The 25704-nt window shown below is 40.9% G+C and overlaps 1 protein-coding gene across 1 annotated transcript in view; it reads right to left on the bottom strand.

Moving 5' to 3' along the window:
- Positions 1 to 25704, bottom strand: part of CNTNAP2 (contactin associated protein-like 2) — a 1521099-nt gene that overhangs the window by 22767 nt on the left and 1472628 nt on the right. Inside the window, exon 22 of the mRNA XM_019508724.1 lies at positions 6757 to 6987. Within this exon, the coding sequence (XP_019364269.1) occupies positions 6757 to 6987 (231 nt within the window). The remainder of the gene's footprint in view (positions 1 to 6756; positions 6988 to 25704) is intronic.

Below are 25704 nucleotides of genomic sequence, written 5' to 3'. Positions count from 1 at the left end.
GGTGTCAAAGGCCTTGCTGAAGTCCAGAAAGACTACATCCACCGCGACACCTGCATCCATGGCCTTTGTGACCTGATCATAGAAGGCAATCAGGTTGGTCTGACATGATCTCCCCCTAATAAATCCATGCTGATTGCCCCTAAGCATCATTTCTGATGCCGGCCCCTCACAAATGTGCTCCTTGATGATCTTCTCAAAGAGTTTCCCCAGGATTGAAGTTACATTGTTGAAGGTTGAATGCATGGATCCAGAAGGAACTGCACAACTTCAGGTGACCAGTGAGGGGTACTGCTGAGATCCTGGTGGATGGGGAGATGCTTGTTTTTCTTAAATGGTGGGACTTCCTGCAGGGTTGCTGCCTCATGATGAATAGGTGGAGAAGCAATGTGCAACAGCATAGGCAGCCAAGGTGTTGGGGCTGATTTGAGGGTTCCAGTGATGCACCGCACTGCAGAGCTCAGGTGGATGTCAACTAGTTGAGTGCAACTGCTTCCATTCCATACCAGTGCACAGTACTTAGCTACAGAGTATGCAAGGGCCAACACTGATGCTTGTAATACTGATGCGGATGCTCCCCAGCTTGTGCTTACCAATTTCTGGACCAAATTGACCCTTATCTTCATCTTGGCAGCCACATTCTTCAAGTGGCTATGGAAGGCTAATGTGCAGTCCAGCCCCACTCTGAGACCAGATAGAACGGGGTCATGTGGCAGTGTCACTGCAGAAATTTACCTTCAGGGTGCACTTAGCATTCATGTTATCAAGATGGAATGCAGTGACTGTTGTTTTGTGGGGATTTGGCTTGAGTCTCCATTTCTGGAAATATTCCTCCATGGTATTCAGATCCTCATTCAAAGTGGACTCAATGTCACTGAAGGTGGCTGCTTGCGTTGCCAAACCAAGGTAATCTGCATATGCAAATATACACAGCTTTGGCAGCATATCGCTTATGCATATATTAAAAAGTGTTGGTGAGAGTACAGAACCTTGTAGCAGGCCATTACTGAGCAACTGGGGAAAGCTGATTCTGTCATCCAGGTGGACACATAGCCGCCTGTTGCTCAGCATTGTCCATATCAGGCATAGTGTTTGGTAGTAGGGTATGATCTTTGCAAGCTTCAACATCAGACCTTTAATTCAGACCATTTCATAGGATGATGACAAATCTACAAAGACTTCATGGCTCTTGGATTTTTTTCCTGAAAACCAGCCTTGATGTACGTTGTAAGGCCAAAACTTAGTAGCAGCAACTGCGCTTAGGCCAGAATCCCACTTGTTCCTCAGGGATCACTGGCTTCATAAAAGGGCTGATTCTCCTAAGGATATGTTCAACGAGTTTGTAGGTTGTGCAAAGGAGTGATATTGGCTTATATCTTCCCGGGTTGTTGATTGGCTTACTCCATTTGAGTATTGCAATGATCAAGACCTCCCACCATGCATCTGGATTCCATGGTTTTGATATACAGTTTCACCAACCACTGGAATCTCTTGGGGCCTAGATCATGGAGAAATTCTTGGAGGATACCATCTCCACTGGCTGCCTTCCATTTCTCCATTACAGTTAACCTCCCTTCACTTAAGCTACGCTAATGGCAGTAGGGACTTATATAGGGATTGATGTTATTATCCAGTGTAATTGACGATTGACTTCTTGTTTTGTGTTTTTGTTGAGAGAGCTTTTTGTTTTGTCTAACAATTTTAGAAACTATGAAGTTGGGATGGAGTTTTGCAGTCTGGTATTCAGCTGGATTAGTAGCTCCATGATGTCATAATAGGGCCCAGGTATGTCAACGAGCATGTGTGATGTCTAGATCTTCAAACACATGCAATCCATTTTTGGCATCTGGCTGAATCTAGAGGCTCTAGTAGGGCCTTTGCAACCTGTAGGTTGCCTGACTGATTGTACTGCTGGGACACGTCCTGGGTCTTTTTAGTCCATCAGAGAGTATATTCCTCCTGGAAGCCCCAGGGGATACTCTTCTTGGTGGCAGCAATCAGGAGGCCAATAAACCAGTGATAATTTTCCAGTGTCACACCGTGCAAGTTTCAACATCAGTGGGTCTCAAGCCCGACTCTGTGGGATCGCTTACAGGGACAAGGATAATGCATTTAATGGTACATTCCTTGGTCTTTCTACAGAGGCTGCCATAATACATGATTATGATTGCTGGCTGTGATGCAACTGCTTAGAAATGGATTGAGGTCGAACTCATTTGACATAAACCACTGAACAGATAACTTTAGCAACATGTTTCAGAAACTACCAACTGGGATTTGATCTAAAAATTAAAGTTTAGAGGTGAAACAACACTCCCTGGCCTTGTTATGTCTATATTAGTTATTTTCCCCCCACCACCACGAGGACCCTGACTGACAAATATGTAAGCCCTGAAAGTTCAATTTGGTCTTTAAAAGGCACAGCTATATCTCTAAATATATGCCTCCACAATTTAAATATAAAACAGATGAAATACAGATAAGCATCATGGGACAAGAGCTTATTCCATAAACTGAATATGCATCACAAAAGTGTATTCCCCAAAGATTCCAAAGGTTAGGTGTTATTTTATTTCCCCCATCCTCATAGTCTGAGTTATTTTTAAAACAAAGAAAACTAAAACAGCCACAGCCTGTCTTAAGAGGAAACTGCAGGTGCTCAAAGTATCTAAAAATCTGGCCATTTTTATGGGAGCCACATTATGGATTTAGACACCCAAGGCTGGTCACCAATGGTGCAGGCAGAAGTGACAATTTTTTGCCTAATCTGGCCAAAGAAAGTGGTTTATAGGCATGACCAAACACAAGTGCACAGCTGCAGACTGATTAAAAAAAATGTCCAACTGGGTTAAAATCTGAACCCTAATTGCATGAGGGGTCAGATGAAGACATTTCAAAACAGAGTGTCTTCTGTAATTTGTGTCTATGCTGCCAGCCAGCCTGTTGCTGTTTTCAGAATGGGAGGGGGGAAAAGAAGCGGATGGAGTTTGGTTTGGGGTTTTTTCAACCCCGACTGGAGGGTGGGGTGGGTGTATTGGAACCCAATTGGTTGCAATTCATCCACCCCATCCTCCAGTGCCATCTTGGGAACCCCTAGAATGAGCTCCTTCTGCTCCCTTTCCCCCCTCCCATTCTGGAAACAGCAACAGGCTGGGAAGGAGGAGGGGCCATTGCTAGCGAAACCAGCTGCAGGCTCCCAACCAGCAGCTGGAGTCCCTTCCCCCCAGGAGCCAACAGCGAACTTCCATTTGGTCCAGGGGATCATTGTAACTCAGAATACTTCCTGCAAAGCATTCTCAATTACAGCAAGGAGCTGCACTTCTGTCTGAGTGCCTAGTCTCCAGGTGTTGGGTAGCACTTTTTTCATAGTTAGTTTTTGGATTAAAACATTAGAACTGCGAGGTGATCTCATGGCGTTTGTGTAGTTTCTCTTTTGCCTCCCCACAAGCACGCAACTCCTCCTCGCACTTCACTGCACTGGCAGGAGTAGGTCCCCTTATAGCATAGTTTCACTTCCTTTCCAAGTGAGCTCTGCTGTTAAAACTGGATTAGCACAGTTCCTATAGGATTGGAATAATCCAGCTAGAGACAAGAGGCTACTCTTTGCATCATCTATTCATCTTTACTTAATTTTGGTGAAACTTCTGTTTTAGCACAGATATTTCACTAGTTTTATCTGTCTCTCTATTTGAAGGATTTCTCCTAGGGCCTAACAGCAATGCCTATATGTAATACCTTTATTTCAGTGGGAGTTGTGAGCACTCAGTCCCTCTGGTAATTGTTATACAACATCTGAACAATTAAAGGCAACTAATCTGTGAAATGTGTGAAATAATAAATACAAATAGATGCGTCTGAAGGCGAGGCTCTTTCACTTAGCAGTCATAGAGAGTGTCATTTTTAGTTGCTTTAGAAGTCATGTTCTTTACAGCCATTTCAGTGTGAGAGAGCACGTGCTGGCTCTATTCCAACTACTGTTCCCTTTAGCACAGCAGGAGTTAAATCTGCTAATTTCAAAGGGGCTGGTGTCATTGCCCTTCTTTACAGTTCGTACCAAGAGCATGATAAATCATCTGATTTTGGAACCAGAAGACAAAAGTCATTTCATAACTCCATTTTCCTTCCTAAGACACTTCTGGCTAAAAAGTCCTTTGGCATGCTAATTTTGAAAGCATGTCAAAGGGAATTCTCTCTGATGAAAAACACTATGCAAGCAACTACGCTCTTAATATAAATGACATTAAGAGCAAATGTTTTCAGTTGCCATCATTAAAGACTGTGTGAATCCAAAGTCATGTTGTCCACAACACCAGCATGTATTTTAGGGAGAAGCAAAACAAAGCCATATGCTTCATATGACTAGGGATCCTGTAGAAAGGATAAGTTATTCTTAATTCAGAATGATGGAAATGGTCACTATCTCCCCTTTCTTTCAGTGGAAATAAAATAATGGTTCCACAGGAGCAGGTACCCATTTTGCCTCATGGTAATGTGAAAGTCCATGTTGCCTTTCACTCCACTGTAATAGGACTTAACTTTGTTAATCTCCTTGGAGCACTAAGATTATTTACTACAGAGGAGAAAAGTGATTTTACACCTTCTCACCCAACTGTTGCTGACCCCTGGAGAGGGGGAAAAAAAAAGGGAAAATACCTGGATTCCAATCTTATTCCAGCTTCTCTCCTCCGAGAATGAAGCTGGGCCACCATACACTCAAGCGGGATTCATTGAAAAAGAGCCCTGCTGCCACAGAGGAGCTTTGGTAATGGGAAAAAAAAATCACGCTTATAGTCTCTTTTGTGGAGAACTTCCCCCAGGTTTTAAAAACGTACTTAGCATAGTTTCTTCTCAAGTTTAATCTATGAGGCATTCTATACACCCATCACAAAGGGCCATTTCATTGTAAAAACAAAAAAAGGAGATGATTTAGTAAGAAAGCTGGACTGAACTGGGGGCGTGGGATATAACCCTCAGGAACTAATTGGATAATTCCACAGGAAAGCAGCAATAGGATGAGGGGGCTTGTGAAGAAGTAGTAACTAGGGGCTTTGTACATGGCATAAAGGAAAGAAGATTGCCTAAGCCTTCAGAGGCTGGCTGCATGGAGGGAATGTGTAATTATAAGGTAGGAGTTCATTCTATCATGTGGCTCTGTACCCATTAGTCAGGTGCATCATCCCTTCCCTCCATCTCTGCTGGGAAATTATTACTACCTCATAAAAATCCTTTCTTTGACTAAAGAAGGATTCAAAGGCAACTCTGCAGTTTCCTAGCTATTTGTAGACCCTTCCTGTGTTGACACATGACCCAGCATATGTTTCCAGGGAGCTTGAATACTTGCCATCCACTTTTATAAGGACACATCCACAAATCCATTGACAGAAGCACCACTAGGGAGGAGCGACCGGGTAGTTGCCTGGGTGTGTGTTAGGGGTAGCAGGAGAGTGGGGGCTGATTAAAAAACAAAAAAGCTGCCATTGCAGTTGCACAAATTGTGCTGGCAGTGCAGCAGTAGCTAGAAGTAGCTGCTCCTCCTGGGTGTCAAGCTTGTTGTTACTTTTCTGCCCACTGGCCAAGAATGAATTAGGTATAAAATCACTAAGACCCCATTCTTTGCTCGCTTACACTAATTTCACATACATGTAACTCCAGGGATAACATAGCACAACTCTGATGTAAGCAAAAATCAGAATGAAGCAAGCAGAAATCTAAAAGGAAAAGAATAAATAGCTTTGTTTAATATTTTATCTGAAAGCCAGGAAGGAACCTCACTCTCCCATACAGAAGATAAACTATTTATCAAGTCAGCCATGCTGTACTTCCAAAGGCTGCTTGCACCTGTCAGGCAGAATATAGGACCAGCCTGCTAGAATCAGCAACTTGTTCTAGCTTCCTGCATTTTCAGCCTCAGATGAATGTAGTGTTGGTTAATGGGATTTCTTACTAAAAGTGGTCCAGGGATAGAAAACATTTCAAGGGTGGAAAACCAGTTTAAAAAATTTAAAAATGCATTTGCTTTTAAAATTAGATTCATCTTTTTTTAGATGGGACTGAATAAAATATATTCACTTATCAGGAACCTAGCACTCAACAACCTGTTTATCAAGACTAGCAGCTTTTTTACATTACTAGCATTGGCTAGTTTACATGCAAGTGGGACTAGGACAGTTAGTTTGAGTTTCATCATGTAAACATTAAAAGGCTGAAGTAAAACAGAACATGAATAAGTATTTCATGGACCACTATATTTCACCTGAAATTTAACACAATTATGCACTGGTATGGACCCAAAAGCTCCCTATGCATTTTGTTGATTCATATTGATTAGAAAGCAAATTAGACTATAAACCAGCATGAAACTAAGCAGGGACTCTTCATTCATGAATTGTCCAACTTGAGGGGGAATGGAAAACAAGAAGCACATGTACAGATTGTGAAATGGGCCTATGCAGAATGTGTTTGAAGAATGAAGTGTATATTCTTTCTTTCTTGAACTATGAGTTAAGGATGCTAGCAAGACAGACAGATGAATACTTCTACCCGTCACAGGCCACAAACTTTCATTTCCCTTCAAATTTTAAAAAGCACTTAATACAAATAACATGGACCCTCCTTTTCTGGTTCCAGTCTTGCAGTGATTTTTATTGTCATTGTTTTGTGTTTTGAGACTTCATTTACTATAGCTATTTCTTGAATCAGGCAAATGCATTTAGTTTCAAATACTCAGCTACTCTTACTTTTAATCAGGCTTTACCTTACCTGAATCTAAATGCCAAGGGTCCGTAGCAGCCGACATTGGTGGGATTGTCAATGGAGATGCTCCGCAGTTGGATTCCACTAGCTCCCCTTGAATGTGGACGTGGGAGGAGGTGTTGGTAGGTCTCAAGGCTGCTTTGAGGGGGGCAATCTGGTTGAACTGCACTCTGGACAGGCAGCCAGTGAATCCAGGTGTATTGTATTTATATATATCTTGGTCAATCTTCCCAGTTTCTAAGAAGAAGACAGAATAGACTCATTAACACAGTTTACTACAGGCTCAATGCATTTGATTTTTTTTTTTAAACACCCACCTTCTGGAAAGCCAGCATATTTATGACCTTGACACACTTCTCTGCTGCTCGAGTGTTAAAATGAGAAACTTGACTGGGAAGGATCCAACCCCAGGATCCAACTCTTCTTCAGATAAAGAAGAGAACTGCAGCTGTCAAGACATTTTCAGTTGATTTCTCTCTTCACCCATCTGAACTGCTGGTGTGACTGCTTCCCTTCATTCATCTTGGCCTGCCTCCTCCCACCCTCGCTCTGGCACCCCTCCTCCCCTGTCATGGACAGCACTGTTGCACATCTGTGCTTGCCATTAATGATCATTCCTTTCTGTGATTCTCTTCTCCTCCACCTCATTTCCTTTTCAGTAAGATCAAGAGCTCCCTGGAAGTATCCTCTTTCTAGTTTCCTATTACTGGAAATTTTGAAAAGCTGAGTGATTGCCTGTTTGAGACTATACAGCATTCTAGAGCCTGTAACCAAAGTGTGGAGAACCTGATGTCTCCTGACAATCTCATCTTCCTGATGTCAATTAATAAACACAATGCCAAGTTGTACAAAGTGCACGAAAGACTTGGTGATACAACCCCTAAACATTGAACATATACCTTTGCTGCAAGGAACCCTTGCAGCTCATAGATACAACTGTTACATTCCTGCCCCACACTGCCATTTAGTCATGAGTACTCTTCACAGTACATCAACAAATGCAAAGACAAAAATCAGTAGTCTGTATCAGTATTCTGCATTAGAGAGCAGATTAACATTTCAAGGCATTACTGAAACTTCAAACATTACACTTTCATTCCACTGAAGACTTCAGCTTCATTTTCTCCTCAGTTGTGCAGGGTAAATAGAAATAAAACATGGCAGAATAACGCTTACACTTCATAAAAGCAGATTAGCCTGGAGCCATCGAGGGAGTTGGTCAGATGTGCATTTCGGCTTCAATTTCTTTTCTCCCAGATCTCAGTTCCTGGGGTTGGCAGGAACTAAGAGTGAAGTTCTGGTCTCAATGAGATTTGTGGAAAAATTCTCACTGAACTTCAGGGAAAGATGGCAACTTGGGACTATATTGCCATGGATGGAGAAAGAGACACCTCAGTTTGCTCAACAGCTTTTCAGACTTAAATAGTGTTAACATGCCCCAAAACCAAAACAGGCGAAAGAGAAGGTATCTTACAGTTGGGGGGTTTGGAGAGTGGAAAGAAGGCTTTGATAGGGACAGTTTTCTGAAGAGAGGATGGTGGGCAGGAGGGGAAAATGTTTATTGTACAGCTGCATGCAACATTTGCATGAAAACCTCAAAATATATGAAACATCTGTTACTTGTTTGAAATTGTAACCCTTAAATTTTCTGACAATAGAGTGTTTTAACAAACCAACATGGAGCAACTATACAGTACATAGCACAGTAAGATTCCTGCTCTTTGCCACAGCCCTGTAGGTACTATTATCATTCAGATATATCCTTGCTTCCCACAACAATTATTTTGCACCAAGAGCAGAAAGTATTTGCTGTTCTGCATTGTTTCAGCATTATCCTACATGTAAAACATGACAGTTTCAAGTGAGTTTCTTTTGGAGGTTTTGGGTTAAACATTAAACATGGAAAGGGGCACAAATGAGAGAAACAAAGATAAGTTTTGAACGTAACCTCTTCTCCAGTAATTTCCCCACCCTACTCATTTATACTTTCTCTGTTTTCATATCAAAAAGATAACACACACTAGCCTAACCATTGGCAGTCCCGACTCAGTATCAGTTTGGTGCTCAAAGCCCTCTGCCAGAAGGAACTATGCTAGAGATTCCAGCAGTTTTGAACTAGATTCTTTATTGTATCCACAGATATGAGCCGAGTGGCTTTAGTTTGCTCATTTTCTCTTCTCCAGCTCCTGTGCCTTCATCAAATCTAGGTTTTATTGACTATACTTCCATTTCATACATTGTCACCAAGAAGTGACTGTCATCTGAGACAAAGGGGGGATTAAACCCATTAAGATCATCATACGAGTCCCTCATCCAGCCCTCCTTTCAGAATATGCACATACATGACCCCTATGAATGACTTCAATACTGGCATTATGTTTTTATAGTAATTTTGTTTGCAATCAGCCCACATTTCACAGGCAGCACCTAGAAACAGTGAAGAGGACAATGCTCATGAATTTGAATTTGCTTCCTGTAAGCTATATCAGTCTTTGCAAGAGGCAAGATTAATACTTGACCTAATGCTAAAGTGCCTCTTCCTAAAGTGAAATAAATATTCATTGCATACATACAGAATGCATACAATTTATTCCTGAGAAACTGTTTTCTAAAGAACAAAATTAGGTTATATGACAACTGATCCTTTATTTAAATACTGTAACCACTAAATGATTAATAGTGCAATAAATGACTCATTCATATTTATATGGATCTTGTTGAACATAATTCAGTAACAATGGTAAGAGTACCACTTAAAATCCTAATTAAATGATGATGACAAAAAAGCTACTAGGATGATGAGACAATTACATCTGTGCTACATTAGGAACCTTTCTACCATTTCCCTCTGAGTTAGTGAATAGAAAGTGACAAATGACTGATTCTAGCAGCACCTTGCCAAAGACTTCCATTTTCGTTAAAACATTCTACAAATGACAACACTGTGAAATTCCTCATGTAAATGTATGAGCGATTCACATCACATAACTGCTATATAGTGGTGGTTCCAATGTTCATTTTGTCCTATAATTATGAATGTCTCCCCAGCCCCCAGCCCCATCTATGCCCATGGGGCTTTGCATACTGCAGTTCTCCAATGTCAGCTATTGTATATAGTCTTCCATTTCCATTACAACCTGCTATAAACATATTCCTTTAAAAGTGTGACAGTTATATAATGAAATATGCCATTGTCACCATGGTTTGGTCTACTGTTCTTCTTGGGCACAGCAAAACAACAACGTGGAATCATTTAATTTAAAACAAAGAATGCACAATCTGACAGATTCCAGTTTTTAATTTTCGGTGTACTGCAGTCATACAAATGTAACCCTTCTGCTGGGCACTGGTTGGCAGCAAAAAGGGCTGGGTTCACATTTTGGGGTATCTCATAAATTACACCAGTGGCTCGAGCCCCTGCCCACAAATCTGGGAACACTAAATTTGCTGGGGTGTCCCATATAAACAAAGCCCTCTCCTTGCAAGCAGTGTAAGCACAAAAACCCAAATTTATTACCAAGAATAAAAACAAACAAAAAAGTAAACACTAAACATAATTTAAAAACTAACTGCAAAGCAAACTCTATAGGTGGCATCCCCTTGAGGGGGCTTCACCCATGCCCAGGCAATCTGGGACTTGGGGCTCCCCAATTGGTAGTTCTGGCAGCCTGCACCCCTATACCTGTACTTCAGCAATGGGCTGGAGAGGGGAGCCCACACTGGAGAGTCCTACGAGTTGCTCCTTTGGTTCACTGCACCATGGCTGTGTCCCTCCCCTACATTGGCAATTGGCTGCTAGGGGACCCCCCCGGTTGGCAATCTGCTGCTCCCCCAGACTCGGGAGGCACCAGACACCCATGAACATATGGCTGTGGTTCAGCCACACAGGCTGAAATGCAATAGCTGTAAGACAGCAAAAAGGGCCCAGGGCTGCAGCCTGGACATCCGGTCTCAACTATACCACTGTGCTGAGACACTACAGTTCCCAAGCACAGGGGGCCAGTAACTGCCAGGAGCCATTCCTGGTCAGTCTACTTTAGGAATTACTACCCTCATGGTATTATCCCCCTCAAAGCCTGTGTGGCCAAAACTGCCAGCAAACCTAGCAGGACTCTATTCCTGATCAGTTTGCTCCAGGGTTCAACAACCCCACTCAAGAAATAAAAAAAAAGAAAAGTGGGGGGGAGGAAAGAGGAGTCTCAAACTCTGAGACAGACTTTTTTTCCCTGTACCTGAGGCTTTCCCCCATCATGTAACTTTTGCTCACCACTCCAGTGAAGCAGCGTCCTCCTTCCCCCCCATAAAGAGCAGCTTTTCTGGCTCCCAATTCAGCTGTGCAGCTCTTAGCAGCACCAGGAAGAAAAGAGGGAGAAATCTTAGTTGAGTTGTTCTTATATACCTTGTATGACATTACCCAAGCCTTGTTCAATTACCAAGTGTCATGCTTCAGCCTGTCTCTCATTCAGTCTGCCTGAAGGATCTTCTGTTTCCTCTGGCTAATGAAGCCAGAGCGTTTTACATATTTTGCCCAAATACAGGCCCCAGCTTGTCATGTGCTGAGCACATGGTCAGAACAACAGGGGCCATCTTGCCCACATAAAACACACACAAAAACACCACAATACACAACCAAAAGAACACACTTTACCACAGCAAGTGCGCACGCGAGTGTTACATTAATACAGCTAATTTGGCTACTTTAGGGTCCAATTCTCTTACTCCCACTGGGAAGCACCTACATTCCCTTGTGTGCTCAGTTTCAGTAATGTTACTTGTGGAGTGATGTTTGCAAAAAAAATCAAGCCCTACAATCCTTTGTGTGCTAACCAGGCAGTTTGCCCTTAAGCAAAACTCCCAGGAAAATCAATGGGAGCTCGAGCCAATCTGATCTTTTAATGATAGAATTTTCAAAATCTCTAATAGCAGATAATTAATCTCCCTGGAGCACTGCTTCTAGTTTTGGAGGCAACTTGTCTGGAGCACTGTGCTTTGTCAGAAGATGTCACTGCCTGGTATGACAAGTCTGCCGTGTAGAAAAGCTGAACATGCAGTCAACCAATAAGAAATTCCAAATCCTGCCTCCCTCCCAGACTTAGGTGCCTCCTTGGAGCCCAGTGGTACTTAGGTGCCCATGAGACACTGGGAGTTAGGAATACAGCCTCTGAACGAAAGCTTTCTAGGAAATGACAACAAATGAAAAACAATGCTGGAGGCTGCAAATGAGAGAGGAACCAGGGGGAGGGGAAGCCTGGTTACATTCAATTCACTCTCCCTTTCAGCATCCACTATCTGCCACTGTCTGACACAGGATACCAGGCAATGTGGACCTATGGTTTGATCCAGTAAATGACAATCCTTTTGTTTTTATGGGATTTAGATCCTGAAGCCCTTTCCTGTACCCCACAGCTAAAATCCTTCTTCTTTTGCATGTGGACAGCTAGCTCACCCATATCTTCTAAACATGGATGGAGGAGGAGGGAGTGCTCACTTTTTCTGGGATGACAAAAGATACCTACACATGAAGTAGGGGACCTGGATCCTAGCCCCTGCTCTGCCTGAAGTCCATACTTTGGATACCACATCCTCCTTCAGCCATGTTTTCCAAGCTACCATGCTGGGTGTTAAAAATCAATCCTCTTGGGATTTTTAAGCACGGTCAGATCACATCTACCAAATCAGGCCCCTTGAGGGCCTTCAGAGGACCTGGATATAGGGACCTATAGTTAGTCTAGGTCAGACATGCTTGCAGTGTGCAGTGACATGTACAGCTCAGGCAACAGGCGGGAAGCTCTGGGTACATACTGTAGGAGAATGATATCTGCCTAGGTAACTACAAGGTGGTGGCAGCAAAGGTGGGTTTCAGAGAGGAAAGGGCTGAGCATGTCGCACCCACCCACGTTTGCAGAGGTACTCCAAACAGAAATATCATAAGGCTGCTCCAGGCTCATCCCTCTGCACCTATACTCTTGAAACCCGTCTCTGGCAAGCATGAGACTGGGGTGCTGGAGATGAGCCCTTGGTGGCCAAGCAGTTAGTAGCTTTGTGCATCACTTCTTTGGGCATAGGTTCTTAAATTCTGTTTAAGATCCACTATGGGCACTAAGTGCCTTTTTGACTGGCCCTTGGGGCTTTTGAAAGCTCTGTCCTACTGCTATTTCTACTTTCAGCTGACACAGGACAAAAACATCCATTCACCAGGGAAAGAGCACTTTTCACCAGCCAAACATTCCATCTCAGACTGAAGTCAGAGATGTATAACAACACTGATGTGATGTGAAGTCATTGTCCTCACAGGAATTGTAGACAATACCATTGGAATATGGGCCCGAGAATAAAAGTTCATAACTTTATTGGACATGAAAAAAAATCATGGACCCAACTCATATAATGATTTTACAGTCAATTATGATTTACCAGCCCCCTCTGCTAACCTGTCTGTGTTCCACAGGTAATAATGGGCCTCTTCCAATATGGATGGGCTTAAGTTTAGGCTTAGGTCTCTCCGCTACTTCTCTTTGTTTTGCAGATTTGCTGCCCACTTCCCTTCTCATGTGACCATTTTCATTTGCATCATTGGGTTAAACAAGAGTAGTTGTTCTACCCTAGTAGAACAGTTTAGCAGTAGGATAACCAAAGGCATGTGTGACCAGGACACCAGCCCTGGGGGCCAACTGGGAGGGGAACCAGAATGGCCTTCTTCAGGGGAGCCTGTGCCACAGGAAAAGCTACTGATTAGCAGCAGCCCAGTGGGGGATACATGCTAGTGCAGCAGCAGACACCACTGCCACCAGTGGTAGGTAGCCCAAGACAGGACAGCAGTAGCTGGGACAGGTAAAACTGGCACCCCCACCTCCCACTTCCTAATGCTCAGTGGCAGCCCTCCAACTCAGCTCTCCAGCAGACTTTTGCCAGGATACAAACTTGCCAGTTACATCTCTGGGATTTAGGCTGTATCTGCTTTTTCTCCAGGCCTGAGGAAGGGCATTTTATATCCAGAGAGCTTGTTTAACATTTATCCCAACTATATAGTTTGTCCAATAAAAGAATTAAAGACAAATAGACACTGCTTCGTGTGGCTATAATTATTCATTCACTTCCCTGAAGCAAGATGCCTGCAGGTACTTTGACCTGGAAACCCATAGATTTGGGCATAGGAGCACGATGGCAAAGCAGGTGGCCAATACTACAGCACAGTTCATGCAGTCATTACAGAACTCTTTTCACAGATGATTCACAAGAGACCTTCTCAGCCAGCTTCTTATGAAAAACAATGTAAAAAGAACCTCCCTACACTGCCTCAGTGAATTTGGCATCCGTCATTTAATTAGACCAAAGATAAAATTGTTATCGTTTCCTGGAAATAAAGGCAACAATATAATGCTTGGAATGAATTATGAGAAACTATTTTGAGCTTCACAATCTTATTGCATGCAGCTATTCCTGAATTTAACCACATGCACGAAACAAAAGATATTACTTCTATAATGACAAAGAGTTTTGCTCTTCAGTTAGACAGCTCTTTCCATCTAGTGGTCTGACAGATGTGCGTGCTTTGTTCTCTTGAGTATAATCATTAGAAGAGATACAAATATGGTGTACTTACTGTTGACCAATGCTAACTGTTTCAGAGGTTTTTTTTTTTTAAAGTGAGAACTGGAGGAAGTTATAAACAAATGGAACGATGAAAAATGAGTCAAAACAAAACAAAAAACCCTCTCAAAACCTCACCTTATAATAAATCCAACAAAGTCTTGCCATATTAACAATTGACTTGCTACAATTACAACTTTTCAACCTCTTTCAGAGGATTAGTAATTAAGACAGAAAATTTACACAGAGCACTCATTTGAAGATTTTTCAGAGCAGTTTTTCTATTTAAAAACACAGGATCGACAATCACTGTGTAAGGTTAATTCCTCCTCCACATTCAAGTAATGGATGTGATTTTCTAGAAAGAGGTAGATCCTAAATTTGGCAGCACAAGTTAGGATTCAGTACTAAGTCAGAAAAGATAACATTACCTTTGCAGGGCTATTTAAAGAGTATTTACGGAACAGCCCCCTAAAAATTCTTACTGCTTTGCATAATTCACACACACAAATATAATTTTTATTTATAGGACTCTGGAACTTGCAGCAATAGAGACATTATTTTATAGAGGCAAACACAATCTTAACCTCTTCTAAAATCTATTATATAAAAAGCACCAGCACAAGACTTACTAATCAGTTATTTTCTGCAATAATGAAGTGGTATATAAAAACTTTGAAATACAGTTTATAGATATGTACAACAAATGAATATAATGTAGGAGGTTTACTACCTTCATACTACATTGAAACACACATTGTAATATAAATGGCATACCTAAAGTTAATTATATTGGCTTAGCATGTTTCCTAGTTGGTCTCATGGGCCCTGAGCTGTTCTCTTGTCTTGGGTTATGGAAAACTCCACTTTGGGTAGTTTTTCATGGGATGAAGGGGCTGCGGTGTTGTGGGCAGTAAAATGTGTGGTTAACAACCCAACGGTCACAAGTTTAAGGCTATAGCAGAAGTGCTCATTGCATGGCCATGTGAGATTCCACCGTGTGTGCAAATTCTGCTAAATACCTTGTCACAAAGACATGACAAAGGAAAGGAAAGCAGGAAGAAAAGGGGAAAGCAGGAGATGCTGTTTGTGGTAATGCTCATCTTGGTTGTGATTAAAACCATTTTATTAAAGAAGCGGGACCAAAGTGCTTACAAACCATGTATTCATTTTAATCCACAAATACTATCTCCTATTACACATGCATAAATGCACAAACCACCAGTAGCATTCAAGATTTTTGGTATGTTTTTTTTTAAAAAGGATATGTGGGATACATCTGTTGGATTACAGCAGGGAAGCTCAGACATAAGAATGGTAGCTTATCAGTTCTGGAAATATGGCAGCCATATCAATAATGGGTTGCCAAAGAACGGTACCTGCAGCTCTGAAGGGCTATAATGGTATTTTATTCTGTTTAAGCATCCACTCATTGGAAAGATAAAAGGTAACTCTATTATAAATCCTCTCGATAACTGGCTATATTACACTGAAGCTAAATTATCTCTAGACGATAGACTGAATAGATGAATTCAGTGATTCAATTAAATGAACCACTAATTGCTTTGAGGCCAAGCTTAGCAATAGATTTTCTTCATGCAAAAAGGAGTATCAGGCATTTTCTTGTCCCTGGTACTTAGAATGATATCATGTTACACTATCCAGTCTATCAAGCATCTTAAATTCTTCAGTGTTACTGTATCATGTGCGACCTTACAACAGAAGGCAGTTTAAAATCCACTGAAAGGAAACTATTGATTTTCAAAAGTCACAGTTCACCAAGAGTACAAGAGCACTTTCTCATCTGGAGGATCTGATGTCTAGATGGCGTGACTGAGTATAGCCTACAAAACTTGCATACACATGTGCCTTGATACCTTGAAGCTTGGCATGTCATCAAACCAAAGTAGAAAAGAGACAAATTGGCTTTGATCATACACAGCGGGTGAGCACAGCAAGGTCTTCTTTTATATGGAAAAATTCCATTATTAGACTACAAGGTGCCATATAGCCAAAACCTTATTGTTATACACACAAACATATAATGCCCTTGGTATGACATACAGTCAGGGGTATATTTTCCTCTGTCTGATACCGGTATTTATGAACTTATGTTCTAGAATATGAGCTCTTACTGCTTTTTAAAATAAAGAGAACTAAGTATAATTGAAGATGGAGCAAAACAAGAACTCTTGAGGACCTTTAGGCCATATCAGAGTGGCCATTTATGGCAGCTAAGAATTGACCCTGACCAAGTACTTAAAAAAAATTAATAACAATGTTCTATATTGTTATGAAATGTTTGGCTAAAGAACAAACACAGCATCAGATATTCTGATATTACAAGTACAAACCTGAACAGAACAGATCCTTAGTTGGATCAAAACAGCATAGATTCATTAGAGTCAAGTGGAACTGTACTGAATTATCAATACGGAACATTTAGTCTAGTGCTCTTCAAATTTTAAAACAGATTGGACTGAAGGATTTACTTCATGGCAGTTAATTTCAGCAGAAACTGAACACATCAAATGCTTTTTAGAATAATAGCCATACATGAAACTTTCAGAAAAATGGGTGTTCAATGAAATACACCATAGTTTCAAAGTTGGTAGTGTTGGAAGGGACCTAAGCAAGTCATCAAGTCCGACCCCCAGCCATGGGCAGGAAAGAATGCTGGGGGCAAATGACCCCAGCATTCACCCTAGGTGACTGTCTAGCCTCCTTTTGAAGATCCCCAGGGTTGGGGCGAGCAACAGTTCCCTAGGAAGTTGGTTCCAGCTCCTATCCACCCTGACTGTGAAGTAGTGCCTCTTAATGTCTAGCCTGAATCTACTCTCCATCAACTTATGGCCATTATTCCTTCTTACCCCCGGTAATGCTCGGGGGAACAGGGACTCTCCCATTGCCTTCTGGTCCCCCTTGGCAAGTTTGTAGGTGGCCACCTCTCAGCCTTCTTTTGTGGAGGCTGAACAGGTTTAGGTCCTGTAGCCTCTCCTTGTAGGGCCTGCCCTGCTGCCCCCTGATCAAGAGAGTGGCCCTCCTCTGGACCCTTTCCATACTATCCACATCCCTCCTGAAGTGCAGTGCCCAGAACTGGATGCAGTACTCCAACTTCAGCTTGACCAGTGTCGCATAGAGGGGGAGGACCACCTCCTTGGACCTGCTCGTGATGCATCTATGGATGCATGACAAGGTGTGGTTCGCCTTCCTGTCTGCACCCCCACACCATTGGCTCATGTTCATCTTGGAACCAACAGTGACTCCAAGATCCTTTTCCGCCTCCGTGCTGACAAGAGGGGAGTTCCCTAACCTGTAGGTATGGTGCCGGTTGTTCCTCCCCAGGTGCATCACCTTGCACTTGTCTGTATTGAAACCCATCCTATTCTCATCTGCCCACCTCTGTAACCTGTCCAGATCTAATTTCAGCCTGTCCCTCTCTTATAGCATGCTCACTTCTCCCCACATCTTAGTGTCATCTGTGAACTTGAACAAGGTGCTTTTCACCCCCTCGTCCAAATGACCGATGAAGATATTAAACAATGGGGGCCTGAGGACCGAGCCCTGGGGAACCCCACTGCCCATGTCCCTCCAGGTCAAAAATGACACGTCCACCACCACACTCTGGGTGCGGTCCTCCAGCCAATTAGCGACCCACCTGACTGTACACCACAGCATTAGGACACCACAGTCACCTAATTTTTTAATGATGATGGGGTGAAAGACAGTGTCAAAGCCCCTCCGAAAGTCCAGAAAGACTACATCCACCATGACACCAAAGTCCAGGGCTCTTGTGATCTGGTCATAGAAGGCAACCAGGTTGGTCTGACAGGACCTGCCTCTAATGAACCCATGTTGATTGCCTCTAAGCATAATCTTCCCTGCTGGTCCCTTGCACATGTGCTCCTGGATAATTTTATCAATTATCCATGCAGCTTCTTGTTAACTGTGACTTACTCAGTCAAAGAAGTGTGGATCTCACAGATAGATTAAAAAACAGAAAGAAAAGTCATATATTCTTTACCTATGAATATTTTAGCTTTCTTGAAAGAGTTGGACAAGAACAACCAGCAAGTTTATAAAAAGTTGTTTAAACTATAAGCTTAAAATCATCAGAGCAGCAAAACAAGACCTAAAAAATGCAACAAACCTAGGAAGAGCCTTTTAAAGTATAGACAAAAAAAGTCCAACTGGATTATATAGGAGGACTTGAATTACATTGGCTCCACCTGCTTGCAGGCACCACTTAACATAATCTAGAGTCAGGTGGTTCCTGGTAGGTCTTACACTGCATGTAAATTCTTAGTCCTAACAGGATTAATTTACTGCATATGACTTGCAATAACTTTCATATACTTGCTTTAGCCCATGGTAAGTGAAAGCTAAAAAGAGGATTTCACCCAGAAGAAACCAATTGCTAAATGATTATAGTTTACCATCCTATTACCATAGGACATAGCAGCCATACAAACCAGCTTCTGCAGTCAGATTGTGTGGTTAGGTCCTTTCCACCCGCCTTTTAATTTAGTATAATTAATTCGTCTGTGCACATTATTATCACATTTGGTGTGTAAATAGCTTTCATTGACTGCTGTTTACACTAGCTGTTAAAATTCATTCAGTGTATACAGGTGGACTGAGAAAGCTATTTTAAACTCCTCCAAATTATGCACAGCAGCAACAGAGATATATCAAACTCTCCTAAGGAATTTAGGAGAGACTTGCAGACTTTACATGAATATGAGCTATGATTAGCAATGTCAGAGCACTGGCTAGATGTACACTGTCCATTACTTCTTCCCACACATCTAGCAGCTTTTGAATATCTTTTAGTCTTGGGGATAGGTTTTCAAACACTCAGAGTCTGGGACCATCCACCAGGGCATATATTGGCCTAGGAAACAGAAGAAGTTCTCAAAGTAAGCCTTCTCAAGATTTTCAAGATCCCCTCTCTCAATAGACCCAAATCCACTAAATTTGACAGTTGCTACCATACCAGATACATCAAGGCATCTGATAGATCAGACCTGTTGCAAAAAGATGTGAAAGCTAGCAGCATCCAATTCCCATACTGAGGTAAGAAAATTAATATAAAGTCAGCGATGGGAAATCCCTAAAAGTCTGGATACCGTCCTAAAATGTGGATGCTTCTCTAAAACTGTGAAAACCTCTGTCTTACAATCCTATCTTTCTCTGCATAATCCTTAGTACCTGCATTTGCTGTCTTCTTGAGATGTGGTAAAATTGGAAAGTAGAGTTGCCCAGTGGCTTGTTGCCTACAGCTACTGTGATTGGTATAGCCAGCAGACTCTGGCATGTTCAGTAGCTTACTACCTATCATCTTCTTGCATACAATTCCTTTCAACAGTGCTCCATTCACTCCCTAGCTAGTGACTTCTCTTGTCTCACCTGGTACTTTTGTACTTCCTCACCATCGGGTTCCTACTTTCTCTTGAAGCCTAATTTCCACTCTCCCTTTCCTCCTTCCCAGCTAGTTGCTTTTCTGTCAGCTGGAACAGGCCAGGCTGCTGGCTGCCTCCTAACCCCTGAAAGTTGTTAAGGGAAGAAGAAACAGATAATTAGTAAAGAACAGATGCACCTTCTTAAGGCCTAGCAGCAGCTTTAGCTCTCCACTCTGCTAACCAGAAGGAAGAATGGGAGGGAAAGGAAAAAAATCCTCTCCCTTATGCTAGCTACTTGTGAGAGACAAGATCTTGAGCAGTCTAAAAACCCAAGATGCTGCTCATAGTGTTCCTAGAGTTGCATATCTTTGTTACAATTAGTGATATAGGGTAATGTTAATATTTATATTCATTCATTAAAGTATTCCTATGCATATAAGTGTCAGTACCTTTTTTTGCACCCACAATTCACCCTACTTATGGAGAGAGAGACTTTCAGATATTCAAAACAGAAGATTTGTATTGGGGAGTAATTAGCCTAAGTTAAAGTATTTATTTGATATGTATGATTAAAACAGAGATATTAGATGGTCACAACCAGGTTAGGAGAAGCCCAGAAACTTCTAATCTGTTTTGATAAAACAAATACAATATAAGGAGATACCCTTTGAGTATCCATTTTGTTATCTATCTCTGTCTGACAAGAGGAAATGGCTGTAACTCTGCTTTCCAAAGAGATATTATGTCTTCTTCCTTTAAATACCATTTTTGTTTTGTCACTAAAGCTCTAATTGAATTAGGCCCAGTTATCCATATATCTTGAATGTACTGAATGCATGTTGATCAGAGGTTAACCAAAAACTTTCACCTACCATTTCCTGTTGAAGTTAACTTTGCACTCTAATCATAGAAAAACAGGGCTATGAGGGACCTCAGTAGGTCACCTAGTCCAGTGGTTTTCAACCCGTGGTTTGTAGACCCTGGGAGGTCCAAAAACTATATCTAAGGGGTCTGGGAAAGATGACTATCTTTTGAATACTCACATCTATAAGTCAAAGGGGTTTGCACTTCCATTCAGAATTTTCTAGGGGTCTGCAAGTGAAAAAAGGTTAAAACCCACTGATTTACTCAAGGCAGGATCAACCCTGTCTAAAACATCCTAGCCAAATGTCTAGGGTGATGGGTGGCGGTATGGTGGTTGGTTGTTTAAGTCTTTAAATTCTGTTGAAAATCTTACCCAATAGTTTGGGGTATCTATTTCTGACATGTAGACTAAATATTCACTTGATTAATTTATTTCTTTTAGTGTACTCCAACCTGTTTTATACTGAGTGTTTACCCTCAACTCCTTTGTATTGCTACCATTTAAATCCTTGCACAGAATTACCAGCACCCACTATCACCTGGAAAAATTGAAACTTTGGTTTACTTAATATCTTTGAAATAAGGTCAGCTAAATTCTCTCCAATATATTTACACTATTCTGCTTTCAGAAGAACTATGTATGTATTGTATCTAGTGAGGTCTCACTGCTTGTCTCCAAAGTTCTTCATTTTCTATCAGGTCAGGGAAAGTCTCATTAAACTTAGCTTTGACCAAATGCTTTATTTAAATTCACAGTGCCTTGTCTTCTCTAATTAAAAAAGAACCCAAATGACCCAAAAGCAAAACATTATGAAAAATAGTCAGTATATGCATACACAATCCTTCTTAGACAGAGAAAGAAAGAAAGAGAGATAGACAGTCAGACTGTCAGAGAGATAAAATAAACCACGCTTGACAGAGTTTAGTCACAGAGCTGGATGCAGAAGAAGAAGGTGCTACGGAAATGCTATACAAAAGTCTATATAAGATAAATTGGATTAATAATAGTCTACAGAGTAAAACAAGGCTCTGTTTCTGTTGGTTGTGTGTGTCTAATAACTTATTTTCTTTATGCTCTTCCAATGATCTTTTTTAAACTTCAAATACTATTGTGATTTTACTACCTATCTATATAAGATTCTCTCTTGATAGAGCCCCTTGCTATGATATCTAGAATTGCACTAACAATGTAAATTCCATGGCATCAGAATTTCCAATTGTTCATAAGGCTATGGAAAGTCCATAAAAAAGGCTAAAAATGCCTGTCCATAAAGCCCATAAATATGTAGCCTTCCATAAAAAAGTTAAGGAACCATGAGCTTGAGTGAATATCAATCATGTGAATGAGCCAGAAGGTGAAGGACAGGCAAAGTACAGTAGCACCATCTGGTGTGTGAGCAGGAGCACAGCTCAGTGCCCTGCAGGGACATGTCCCTCAGGGCCTTGTGGTGAATAGAAGCCTCCGACACCTTCTCCTTCCCTAGTCAGATGCTGTTGTTGCTGCTGTATTCCATTGCCTGCCTGTAACACTGCCTGCCTTACAGGTAGGCAGGGCTATATGGCCACAGAGAGGATAGGGAAGGGGTGGTATGGCTAGGATGGGTCTGTAGTGTGGGAAAGGGGGAGAGGTGGTGGGTGGCAGTCCATGGTAGGATGGGGACACCTGGGCTAGCAGGGGCAAGGCTGCAGGGTGAGCTGGGGAGGTATGGTTGGGGGGTATCAGGTTGTATGGGTGGGGGAAGGGGAAGGGGTAAGGGATCCCTGAGTGGAGACAGCATGGTGTAAAACCATTGTTTACAGTCAAGCAAGGTTGCCAACCCAAGGCAATATTTTTTTAAACTGGCAATCTGCAAACTTTTTACAATCCGATATATTTTTTTACTGACAACTAAACTTTTTTTTGACTATGATTGGTGTTAACTCCCTAAATTTGAACCCACCCTTTGATATTGCTGTCCAGGGCCTGGCAGAAGGGTTATGTTTACATAATATAAAATATATGCTGGTAAAACAGCTTGGTTGTCAGTAAAAAAATATATTGGATTGGGAACCTTGCATAGTTTACTACATACTAAATTACTTACATTTAATACTAGAGCAGTGAGTACCACATACTGCCACTTGTTTCCTTTTGTATCAACTATGCCCTCTTATATAATAGTTACACTTTTTCACTGCTTTATATTTCAACTCAGACAAGTTAGAGCAGAACGAATGACAAATCCAGTGACTTATAGGAGAAACATAATTTATTCTGTATGAAGTACTGTCTTTGGAACCAAATTATGACATGACATGACAACATCCAAGTCCCAGGCACAGGTAGAATACTTATTGATGATGGCTATGCAAATAGAAGGTAAATGGGGGTCTCAGTAACAGCAGTGATGGCTGTATTGATGTCTGCAATTCAAAGGACATTTCTTAATGAAATTCTCCAGTTGTTTCCAGCACAAAAAGGCACTGGCAGATCGAAGGAAAAATTAAACCCATTAAAGAATCACAAACAAGACTGGAGGCTGTACCCACTGAATAGTTTTGGACTTGTTCCAAAAGAGAAAGTGACAGATTGGGGTAAGAACTTTCAGATTACTGAATAATAAGGTAAGTAAATTACTTATTTGAAACATACATGTATTAGGGTTCTGTTATTTCAGTAATAATAAAGACTAAGGGTGGGCTATTGCTGTCTAGTCAATCAAAAGGTATCAGGAAGCATGTGACAGAATAAAGAAATTCTTGGCTCCAACCATAGTTTCAAATTCCTGGCTAGTAAAGAATATGTCAAGGCTGTGGACTGAATGCTAGGATTTCAAGGAGTTTATCTTGGTCATTGAAAAATGCTACATAACTTGTTATCCTGGGATTCACATTTTGTTTATCTGAAAATAGTGCAAATCAGATGGTGCTGTGAGGCTTTCAGTAATAGAATTGTCAAAAAAGAAAAGATTTATGGTGGTTTATCTACTTGGTAAAAACCATGTTACTAGGAAAATGTGAAGTTCCATGTGTAAGAGGAGTATGATCTGGTGGATAAGCCTCTGCACTGGGAAACTGGAAGAGATCTAAATTTGTCTTCCCCTATTCTATTGACTCCTCAGCCCTGTGTCCCCCACATATCCCTACTCTAAAGCAGAGATGACAACATCTGTCCCTCCTTCTGAAAATGCTACGTTGCTTTTTTTTTTAAATTGTGAAGGAGAACAAAGACATTGGTTTGTTTTTAAAACATCTCACCTACGTATTATGACATTGGAAAGGCTAGAAACAATTTATGTCAGTGTAAGTGCTCCATTCGCACTGGAACAGAAAACTCCCCCGGATGAATTAAATACCATATCAAACCCAGCAAAGCAAGAAAATTCAAATTCTTTTTAATGCCAAAGAACAAAGAACTCTCCATAAACACCTGTATTCAAGACCTATGCTTTACTTAGAGATAAAAGAGCAGGTTAAAGATGAAGTGGAAGGCATTAATTTTGGCCAAAAGCCAGGCATTTCTATTTAAGTCAGTCTCTTAACAAGTTCATTTGGCGGCAGAAGCTCAGGTGGGATGAACTGTCTTAGTTAGATTTACTTCAGTAGAGGTATGACACTAGGAGAAGTTGCTCTGTCAGAAATGCTCTTTGAGTCAAGGTATTTTCTTATGCACTGTCCTTTGCAGTTGACTAAAAAATACTGAATGAACAATCAGTAAAATAATATTTTTTAAGCTTATGTAATTAATGTGTTATTCTTTTAGCTGGTCAACCCTGCTCCCATAGACTACAATAGGAATGTTACTGGATCCCACATGTATTGGACAATGAAAAAAAGAGGCATTAAGATCAGCTACTAGTTTGAACTGACATGCTAAATAATGCATTAATGCCATCAAGATAGGCAGTGTTGCTTATTTTTCTGCAGAACGCCATCTTTATGGCTAATGGAGTTCTTCTGATTGACAAATGTACAATATGTAAGGATTTAACTCAGGAAGCAGATTTCTTGGGCAAATGATATAAGAAATATGTAAGGACCAGTCTTTAGAATTCTGACTCATTTTCCTGTACTACCCACCCCAAGCAAATTAAGATGATAGATTAAAAGTGATTTTATTGTTGATTTACTGTTCTCAGAGGGGAGTTGAGAGAGACAGATGATAAAAAAAATCCTCGAACTTTCTCTACAGAATCTGAAACTAAATTTCAGCAGAATTTATGAGCTGATTCTAATTTAAACCTAGGACTACTAATTTATAAAATATATTTTGTAAGCCTCAAAGCAGAATATCCCTATATACACATAGGGATAACTTTACTACTCAAAAGAAACATGGAAACTAATACATACAGTTAGTATATGTAAGGTTTTATGTTTTCTGAATGTTGGCTTTAATTTAACTCAATTAGCAAACACTTTTTAGATTAGGTGGAAAAAACACCAGGTCTTTGACAACTTGTGGTCAAGATTAATATGTACTGGCTGAATTCCAACCGATGTAGATACATTGTGCATTCTTAAAACTGTGGTTTTAATTATATAAAGTATTCTTTAATTTTGGTCTGATAATTATTGTGTAATTTCACTACTGCCCTTTCTGCCTGTTTGTGCAATCTCTCATGCTTTGCTCTGTACTCTGTATCATTATCAACTTCAAATGACCTTAATTAAATTGCAGTCAACTTCATACAAGTGGATATGATCTATTGCTTCCATCTGCTCACTTCAAAATGGAACAAAATACTTGCAGTAGCTATATCAATCAGTTAATTTGTTTCATTCTAAAATTTGAAAGCTGCTTCTCAGTTAAAATGTTACTTCTGTTTACGTACCACGTGCATGTAGGGAATATCATCTTCAACAATGATAGAGTTTTTATTAATCAATATCAAAATCAGGAAGTTGATTAATTTTATATTACCCTGGGTGCAGCTACACATGAATTAATGTGCTGTTGATACTGCACATTTAAGTTTAGTACCTCTAATATGAGGTACTACATAAATGCACAGTAGCAATGGTGTACAGTCTTTTTGTGATGCTTAATGTTTAGTAGACTAATTCTACTGCACATTAGTGAGTTAGCATGGTTTTTGCCATGATGTGCTGATATACA

Source organism: Gavialis gangeticus, unplaced genomic scaffold (assembly GCF_001723915.1).
Source record: "Gavialis gangeticus isolate Ggan-Ray unplaced genomic scaffold, GavGan_comp1, whole genome shotgun sequence".
NCBI classification, from domain to species: domain Eukaryota; kingdom Metazoa; phylum Chordata; order Crocodylia; family Gavialidae; genus Gavialis; species Gavialis gangeticus.
The sequence above is the reverse complement of the archived record's forward strand: the minus strand, read 5'-3'. Positions and strand labels throughout refer to the sequence as shown.